General features: G+C 36.3%; 1 protein-coding gene across 7 annotated transcripts in view; it reads right to left on the bottom strand.

Annotated features, from left to right (window-relative positions):
• Nucleotides 1–4,301: 4,301 nt before the first annotated feature.
• Nucleotides 4,302–10,502, bottom strand: part of MPDZ (multiple PDZ domain crumbs cell polarity complex component) — a 165,554-nt gene continuing 159,353 nt past the window's right edge. For all 7 annotated transcript variants that reach the window (XM_060102121.1, XM_060102123.1, XM_060102126.1 and 4 more), the window contains one exon: nt 4,302–8,930. In XM_060102121.1, the coding sequence (XP_059958104.1) occupies nt 8,784–8,930 (147 nt within the window). In that variant the 3' untranslated portion in view covers nt 4,302–8,783. The remainder of the gene's footprint in view (nt 8,931–10,502) is intronic.

Raw genomic sequence — 10,502 nt, 5'->3', positions numbered from 1 at the left:
GGTAATTGAAACGTATGATTTATGTTATAAATACCCATAAACTATTTAATTAACAAGTGGGGATTGAGAATGCTTTATAAGTTTACTTCACCCAATGTCCAAGCCTAGACATTAGGCTTACATGTACTAGTCATCTGCTCTCCAGTACAGAAAAACATCACCCTTCACTGCACCCAAAGAAAAGCGTGCTGCAGGATCCCATATAGAAGCTTCCATTCTCTCAATCCTCACCTAAATCTTTAACAGTATGAACTGTCAGAGCCAGGTCTTCAAAGAACTTGAAGCTTATTTTATAGTCAAACGTGATTATCACTTGGGAGAAGTCCTCTTTAAAAGCTAATTCCCTTTCCTTAAATCCTTAGGGGGAAAAAAACACAAAAATTTAACCACTAGTAGTGCATACAATTTCCACCTTACATTTCCCCAACTTATTTAGTATCAATCACTTGAGAAATAATACCTAATGTGGAAGAAAGGAGGATCTGACAGAGCCTGATCTCACCAACTTCCTTCTAGAAGACTGTTTAGTCTACCAAGTTCATTTCTTCATTCCCTCCCTTCTGAAAAGAGACTGTACCTAAAAAGGAAGATGAAAATAAAATTTATTTATCCTAATTAATTGAACATAGAGGACTGGGGAGGAGAGATTATAGAGTGATGGATATTGTACAACTTCCCATTTACTTTTCAAAACGAGAAACTTGGCTTATTATGCAAGAGACGGGGCTCAGATTGATGATAAAACCTCTCACTAGGTTTAAGTAACTCCCATCCCCAAAATATCTTACTTAAAATATTAAGGAGTGACACATTTGCTTCACCAACCAATGAGACTATGCCATTCTCAGTTTTCCTGGAATCATTTTTGCTTTTGTTTTCCATTCTAGCAGAAATTATGAGGATGTTTCTAGAATGAGAAACTAAGGGGACACGTCCCCAGTTTATGTTTAAAGTTGGGATATAAATTAACAGTAGTGACAGCACACTCTGCTCCAGATGACCCCCACGATTCCACTAGAGATATCATTGTAGCCCTGAAGTTACACTGATTTTAGAAATATTAACAATACTTCTATCATTTACCAAGGGCCACCACACGCAGACACTTCATCTCTTTTGACACTAATAGAGCTGTGAGGAAGATGCTATTATTCCTTTTTTACAGTCAAGGAGGCTCAGACAGGTCAGCTGCCTTTCAGTCGGGGACCAAGCCAGGATATGACCCCAGGGCCTTGAGACCCAGAGGCCCATGCTCTTTACACTGCATTTCAGAGAAATCTAGAGCTCCTTCAGTGTTAAGACATTTATCAGCTCTGACTTACATTCATTCAAGGCAGTCAAAGTAGGTATTGAGACATTGATGACTTCATTACATGAATACCTGTAACATACAGAAAGGAAAAGCTTCAGAAAAAAAAAAATCAACTACTGAATTTAGAAGAACTAATAGTCAGGTACTTACAAATAAATGCAGATGAATGGGTTGAACCTAATTCCCATAGTTTTAGTTATCCAAATGGCAAGAAAAATTATAAATGTATACTTTAAAATGTATAATTCCTTTACTTATTAACCCTAAGATTAAAGAGTAAAAGATGAAGAAATCATATGCTTCCTAGCCTTAAATTTTTTTTCTTTAAAGTGAGCCAGCATCCTCTATCATAAAATGAACACCTGGCACCAGATCTCCTACTTTGATGAAAACTGTATCTGAAAGAGTATTTTACTTGTCCTTTTTATTTTTAAAATGTAAGCTATAAATATACATCTAATTATAAGAAAAATAATGGGTGTGTATAACAAATATCATAAGAGCATTTTAAAAATCATTCTGAAGCTAAAACTGCAAGTTGCTGGTTGTACTTTTAACTGCATAGGTATCCAACTGCAACAAAATGAAGTTATGAGAATTCACATTCCTTAAATGAAGAAAATACATAGTAAGTTTTACAAAGTTCAGTGACATCTCTGAAATAGCTGTAGTAAAATATATTATCTATATGCATAATTATTACCCTGACACCTTTTCTAGAGTAGCTCCTTTTTTTTTTTTGAACACTGGGGTGCATGTAACTTTTTTTTTTTTTTTTTAGGATTTTTCATATGTTAACATTCTAATGTCTTTATTGGAGTGTAATTGCTGTACAATGTTTTGTTAGCTTCTGCTGTATAACGAAGTGAATTAGCTATATGTATACAAATATCCCCATATCCCCTCCCTCTTGTGTCTCCCTCCCACCCTTCCTATCCCACCCCTCTAGGTGGTCACGAAGCACCAAGCTGATCTCCCTGTGCTATGCAGCTGCTTCCCACTAGCTATTTTACATTTGGTGGTATATATATGTCAATGTTATAGAACATCTATTTAAGAAAAAGAAAATGTCATGAAGAACCTAGGGGTAAGACAGGAATAAAGACACAGACCTACTAGAGAATGGACTTGAGGATATGGGGAGGGGAAGGGTAAGTTGTGACAAAGCGAGAGAGCGGCATGGACATATATACACTACCAAACGTAAAATAGCTAGTGGGAAGCAGCCGCATGGCACAGGGAGATCAGCTCGGTGCTTTGTGATCACCTAGAGTGGTGGGATAGGGAGGGTGGGAGGGAGGGAGATGCAAGAGGGAAGGGATATGGGAACAGATGTATATGTATAACTGATTCACTTTGTTATAAAGCAGAAACTAACACACCATTGTAAAGCAATTATACTCCAATAAAGATGTAAAAAAAAAATTAAACAAGTTGATAAATATCTGAGTGATAATAGGCCAATCTAATTTGTACCTACAGTAAGAAGTCAAATCAACTTATTTAGGATTCTATTAGTAAATTTATCTTCTTAACTAATGCATAGTAAGTAAAAATGTAAACTTAAAATACTCCCTTGCTAGCTTGAGAAAAATCTTTTCCCAAATGGGACTCACAAATATTTTAATATTCACAGAAAGGACAAAGACCATGACTCTAATAATGACTTATTTTAAAAATCAGGTAAATAGTTAATCATTTAACTTACAGAATTGCATGTTTTCCTCAAAAAATAAGTATGTTAGGCTATGTTTCTTATGTATTGTTCTGCCTTACTCAAATGTGTCTGCAGCCAGTGAATGAACATATTTTATACTCAGTTGAGAGATTTTTATCAGTACACTTAAAGGCAGCAGGGTGTATAATTATGTATGCCTGCCATCTGCATCACCCTCCAGGTGCAGGAGACATTAGCTTTATTTAATATTACCATAACATTAATTTTACTCCATTAATTTATGTCATTTGTCCTTTATTTCAAACTCAGATTGCCAAAACTAAAGCATTAGAGGTGATGACCCAATTCTGATTTTAGTGAAAGTCTTATAAACAAAATCTTAAATAACCTCATTAGCTCAGGACACTCTTAAAACAGGAATTGACTGGCTTGCTTTTACTTTTTAAAAAAGGAGTCTACAAACAAAACCTTTCTGATTTTGGTATAACAGTTTCTTCCAAAGAGAGAGTATATTGTGAGATCATTTTTGTAGGGCTCACTGATAAGGCACTAGAAAATACTAAATCATATCATGAAAAAGGTATTTTCTTTCAGTTCTTTTAAGTCCAGGATAGTCTCTATTGAGTCATTAACGCCATTCTAGTATTTGCAACTCTCCCTTTCTGACAGAGAGCAGACCTCAAGTTCTGATCCTCGGTAGTCAACTGTATTTTGATAGAATTCAACAACATCACTTTTGCTCATAATTACCCAAAATTTATGGCAAATTATATTGGTTTTCCACTTGAAGTAGTGAGATATAACTCCTTTTTAAAGCACATTTAAGTTAAACAGGAGTCTACTTTAAAGATATTTAGTAATTAATAGTAGAGTTATATGAGGATATGGGAAACAGCATGAAGATTGTATGCAAAACAACTGAAATTTTGGTGTAAGTTGATTTGCATCCAACTTCAGAAGAAAAAGACATGGTAATACAAAAATGAAAATGGAAGTCTATTTAAAGAAAGCTACTGAATTTACATTACACTATGTCTTCCAGGATATAATACTACAGTAACTCTTACCATTTCTTGATAGCTTATCATGTGCATGGTATTAATGCTTTAAATATAGTTATCTCATTTAATTTTCCAAAGCAAGGTAAACCTGTAAGTTTTACTGAATGGAATAAAGGACCTTTAGGTAAATGAAATTCAGAGAGTAGAACCTTGAATGCCAAATATTTCAAGGTAGACTCAGGTGAAAAAATCACAACTTCTAATACATCAATAAGAAAAGAAGAGGAAAAGTAGGTTTTCCAAGGATAATTGTTTATTTCTGAAAATCCACATGTGAGGAGGAGGATGGGGGAAGGAGGGAGAAAGGATCACAAAGAATCAGCAAATGACACAACTTTCTGAAAAATGTCCAGTATTAAATGAATAAGTAAAGCTCCCTCTTAGAAGCTGCCTAAAGCAGGTTTTTTTTTTTTTTTTTGGGACGCGGGCCTCTCACTGTTGTGGCCTCTCCCGTTGCGGAGCACAGGATCCGGACGCACAGGCTCAGCGGCCATGGCTCATGGGCCCAGCCGCTCCACGGCATGTGGGATCTTCCCGGACTGGGCCATGAACCCGTGTCCCCTGCATCGGCAGGCAGACTCTCAACCACTGCGCCACCAAGGAAGCCCCAGCAGTTTGTTTGTTGATGGCAGTACTTTTTGAAACTTCAAGAAGCATTTTCAGCGAGAGAATTCTGAGATCATTACCACAGATTTGCCTCTGTCTTGACAGAATTCCTTGGAAGGACCTACAATTGAACTTTCAGTACTTGGATGATAAATAAAATTCCTAGACAAATTATACAATTTTTTTCTAATTTACATGAAATGGAGTACCTGTATTTTGAAGGAAAAAAGAAGCTGAAATGTCAAGTATACAAAAATCATAGTCACCACATTTGCTTTGCCTAGTTTCCACGCTCTTCATTTAGAAATGTTCTTGTCACCAACATTTTTTTTTCCTCCTGAGGTAACAGAGGCCAATCCCACCTTACAAACAGCTCCCTTTAGGAAAGGTCAAAGTTAAACATTAATTCCTCGTAGACAAAGTTGAGGAACATCTTTGCACAAATCAAATGCATTCCAGAATACTTGCCACTGACATGAAACAACACACCAGGGCTGCTGAAAGCAGGTGATGATAGTTTCGACATTCCCACACCTAGACCCAAGAAAGCATACTGATTCTTGTCTCCCTGCAGGCATCTTTTCAACTTCTCCACTCACTGTGATGGAGATCTGAAGACAGGCACTAAATCTCTGGCATTCTCAGACAATAAGCTAGATGACCAGGTCTAAGACAGCTTGGCATGGTATATATACCTCAGAGCAGGGAAGAGCTTACTTTGCTTCTTCGAATCTATCAAAATCAGCTTTATCAAGATTCTTAAAATGGAAAAAAAAGCTCCTTTTTCTTGTCTTTCATGAATTTTAATCTTTTATGCTTTCAGTTCCATCACCGTTCTGACGTACGGGCTCTACTGACTTGCCACACTGCATTGCTACATCTGCTGCTATAAATCAGTAGGTGTTGAAATCAAATACATCATCATCATCACCATCATCATCATTTTGGAGGGGTCACAAAGAACACCAGAAATGTGCAATATTCGCCAATGTATTTTAATCACAAAAACAAATATTCTGAACCTATTATGGGCAAGCCACAATCTTGAGTTGTACATGGTCTTGAGTTGCACATGGAATTAACACTATAATGTTCAAGTCTTCAAACTCTTTGCTCACTTTCTTCCTTCTCCAGGGAGAAATCTTACATTTCCAAGAAAGAATAATATAGGAAGCATAAGCCCTTGTCACTCTCTCTAATGTTGATGCATCGATATTCTTTCCCTCTCAATCTTCTTTTCCTTCCTTCCTTCATTCCTTCCCTCCCTTTCTTCACCTCTACATGCTCTGACTTTGTTAATTAGTAGCAGTTCAGGAGGGGAGCTTATCCCCAGTGTTTTACATCCTTAAGTGGCATTCCCACGGCTTCCTGTTTTGCATTCAGTATGAAGGCTGCAGCTAGCTTAACTAAAACAAGGTAAGACCATGAAATTAATCATGACCTATAATTCAATCATTTACATGCTGAACAAAAATGTATAGAGCCTCTCCTATTTGCCAGGCACAGTGATAGTAGCTAAGGATATAAAAACATCCAAGATACTATACTGGTGTGTCCTAGGGCTTCCGTAGCAAAGTTCCACAAACAAGGTGGTTTACAACAACAGAAATTTGTTCTCACAGTCTTGGAGGCCAGATATCTGAAATCAAGGGGTCAAGAGGGACAAGTTATCTCTGAAGACTCCAGAGAAAAAACCTTCCTCATCTCTTCAGCTTCTGGTGGTTCCAGGTACTCTGTTTTGTTTTTTGTTTGTTTGGTCCCCATCTTTACACCGCCTTCTTCTTCTGTCTCTGTGTCTCTACATAGCCTTCTCTTAAGGATTTAGGGTCCACTGTAATCCAGCATGACCTCTTTTTAACTGAACTGATTACATCCACAAAGACCCTATTTCCAAATAAGGTCACATTCTGAGGTTCTTAGTAGACATGAACTTGGGGGCAATGCTCTACAGGCTAGTACAGATACCCAGCTGGGTGCTCTCACTGGAGTGCCTTCACACATTTACTCAAACTTCAATATGGCTGGTTAACTGGCTTTCCTAGGGTGCGCCACAGAGTGGCCTCCATAAAATCTTTGCTGGTTAAAACATAAAAGTGGGTGGCTCAGCTTCCAGCAGCCAACCATGAGAGGATCTTGACATGCCTTCATTACAGAGGGCCATTAATTGGTGACTAAGAGGTTAGATGTGTCACTGGGATAGTAAAATGAGTTTTGTTACATCAAGTACCTCAGTTTACAATAGCTGGTTGGGGAGAATAGCTTCCGAATTGATGCAACGTGTAGTTGTGTCATTCGTTTCGTATATCTAAGAATCACAGAAATTTTACAGTTTAGAACTTGATATAAGCTTTGAGATAAAATCACCTATCATTTTACATATGAGATAAATCAGAGGGAATGCATATGTTCATTAGCTAATTAGGGGAAGAACTGGCAGAACAAAGGTTCCTCAATTCCTTGCTCAGTGTTCAAATCAGATTTTTCATGTTCATTATTACAAATAATTTTCATTATGACTTTTTCTATCCGAACATGCTTTAACTCTTGACTACTCTAAAGAACAACTTATAATACTGCATCACTCGTAGCATTTCAGGAAAGCACATACAGGCACAACACCTCTCTTTTTTTAATGCTGTTTATCTTCCTCTGCTCCATGAGGAGTCTATGCATTTTTAGCATTAGTAAAAATTCTGGGCATAAAAAGCATTTAGCTTTTCATAATGTTGTTGTCCAGAGTTTCTCTAACTGTAAAACTATGGACACCATATGTTCAGTTAGACATGATAAAAGCCAATTTTAAATTGTAAATCTTGAACAGTATAATAAAGCTTTTCCGCAGTAAAAAGAACAAAATAAAACTGCCTGCTTTTTTTTGTGCACCATGAAACTTCTTATTTATTCACTTCAATTCCGCATTTACACAAAAGCGCTGTAATAAAATATCTGTACACTACTTTTGTTACAAATATAGATAATATTTAAAGTGACTTTATATATTCTAATGTAGGAGTTTCACTCTCTAAAATGGGAATGAACACATGATAATTCCTCACCAGTTGTCTCAATAAACAGCTCCATCTGTTTCCCTTAAACTATTGTATTATAAGATGTTAATATAAGGCAATGAAATGAACTTATGTTAATCCCCTTAATTTTTCTATCAATTTACTAATGGCATACAACCAAAATAATTACTAACACATTGCTTTTTCTCTGTCATTAAGATTAATACTAATTGAAAACCAACTGCACAGCACACTGACACAGTTTCAGTGTTGCATCCCTTAAAACCAGCACTAACCATTTGGAGAGCCTCCTATGCTCCTGCGTGGTTAGCAAGGCTGCTTTCTAGAGAAACCGCAGTCAATACAGGGCAGCGTCATCATTTTACTTATAGAAATGTGAAAATATTGTATAATAGGTCAAAAATGAAAATGAACATCAAGATGTGCAATAAGTGGTTTCTTTACAAACTCAGGAACATTGCTTCCTGTTGTTATTTACCCAATCTTGAAGCCCATTTTAGGAGAAAACTATATATGTGTGTATTAGAGCTGGGAGTTGCAATGTTTTAATAACAGTCAACATTTTTAAATACTGAAAGTATTTTTAAACATTTTCAGTACAACATTTTTCTTTTCTTTTTTAGTTAGAAGTGGGGAGAGAAGGTGGATTAACAGAATGCATTTTTATAAAACTTGAGATTTTCTTCTTTATTTTATATTTTCAATTTTCACCTTAATTTCATGAGACCATTTCCCCTTGGTTAGCTTTCGAATGATTTTTTTTCCCTTTCTCTACTAACCAGTTGAGCCCATATTAATTTCTGCCCACATGATTATAAAAATGTCAGATACCTTTAGGAAGAAAGACTGGATTTATCTATGCAAAGAGCTCTTCTCTTTGAGTTTCCATCACAAAATGCAAAGAGAAAGGGAAAGTGATGCTAGGTTGTAAGAAAATCATTTCTATATGAGAAAAACAAATTTACATGCGATTTTTTCCTACAGTTTTGAAGAGCCGGATGAACACAGCCCAGGAGGAGTCCACAGGACCAGTTCCACTCTCTTTGTAGCATGGGATGTAAGTGAGAAGTTGAGTCGGCTCAATTCTGGCAGCTAATTCAGGAGAGAACCATCAAAGTGACGGTGCCTTTTGTCCGCTTAAGGATGGCAACGGCTTCTTCATGTGTTACCCCTTCTAGACTCTGCCCGTTGACAGCAATGATCTGATCACCCCTCTTTAGACGCCCATCTTCAGAGGCTGCTCCCTGCAATTATAAAGTGGCTTGTTTACTTCTCAAAAAATGCTGCCTCGAAGTTACACAACAGAAAAAGATCCAAACAAGAATGTGAATTGCTCTGCATGTGCACACACATTGCTCTCAGCGCTCCACAGGTGCTCCACAGCCATTAAGCAATGATGAACAGACACAAAGGAAGCCTTTCTCCTAAATGGCTTCCGCACTGAGATTCCAATTTGAGAGAGAATTTAGCAGTCAATAGATTAGTTGGATGGCTTTTTGGCTGTTCAGCACAGCAGTTGGTAGGAACTCAAATTAATAAAGAATATTTGGGAATATACTTAGTAGGAATGATTTCATAGAATCCAAGATATTTTATCCTATAAAGAAGACCTACAGAAAGAAAACAAAGGATTAGCAGTTTTACAGCACAAAAGCAGTTTTATAGGACAAGGGCATGAGGGCCACCAAACCCAAAGGTTTGCAGAAGCACAAAAGCCCACACGTATGTTGACAAGGACAGGATAAGGCACAAGTCGTGCTAACTCTAATTCTAATTCTTTCTGTGTCTTTCAAAAGGTGGCTTAAGCTGCTTGATTCTTTACTTCCCAAGGGTGGACAGTCTTCATATTCCTTATGGGCCCTAAATGATTAAGACTAAACACAGACACTGCTGTTTGGAAAAGAACCTCATCTTAGGCATAAGTATAGTAGGCAATTATGCAATTAAATATAAGATTAAAATATGGAAAAGTTAATGAGGAATCCATAATGATGAAATTCTTAAAATATGTTCTAACTAGAACGCCTTAAATAAATTGTTCCGAGGCTGAGAAAAAGGACTGCATGACTCTTCTATTTACTGGCAAATGCTGTTTGTATTTTTGGACATACCAGTGGCTTTAAAAAATCTCATAAATTAAGCCTATAGCTAGAGAGATAGCTATCGCTATAGATACAGCACTTTAAATTGGTGAAAAATATTTTTTTTCAAAATAATAGAATGAAACCTCCCTCAGTAAGCACTTTAAAGGACTATAATACTAATCTAAAGCCCCTGTACCTAATCTTTTAATGGGTTTAACATAATTTTGTTTAACACAATTTTGTTTCCTCTGTGCTGTAAAATTTTGAGAATCTGAATTTTCTCCTGCAGGAATTTTGTCGTTCCTAAAAATTGTCTTAACAAAAAATTAACAATAATTATATGGGTTTAAATTATTTTAATAGTTTCACCAATGTTGTTAATAACTTTATTTGTATTCTAAATGTTCTTACCAAAGAATGGGATGCTGTATGATTATAACTATATACCAACAGTTTTCTTTTCTTTATTGAATCCCTTGAATGCAAATAGCTGATCTGTGGTAGGTGATAGAGCTGCTGGATACTCCTTAGTATTTTTAGTAGTTATTTTTCTATTCCATTCAATGAAATGAAACTTGCAAAATAAATGCCCTATTAGTTATTCTCCTTATGTATTTTATGTACTTTTCTGTGCCTGTTTTATATTTCACAACAAAAAATGCAAAGAAAAAAAATGTCAGGTCTCTTTAGCATACACATATTTAAAATGTCCTATTTGCAAAAGACATTCAA

Source organism: Mesoplodon densirostris, chromosome 6, assembly GCF_025265405.1.
Source record: "Mesoplodon densirostris isolate mMesDen1 chromosome 6, mMesDen1 primary haplotype, whole genome shotgun sequence".
NCBI lineage: Eukaryota > Metazoa > Chordata > Mammalia > Artiodactyla > Ziphiidae > Mesoplodon > Mesoplodon densirostris.
Note: the sequence above shows the minus strand (reverse complement) of the source record. Positions and strands in the feature narration are given on the sequence as shown.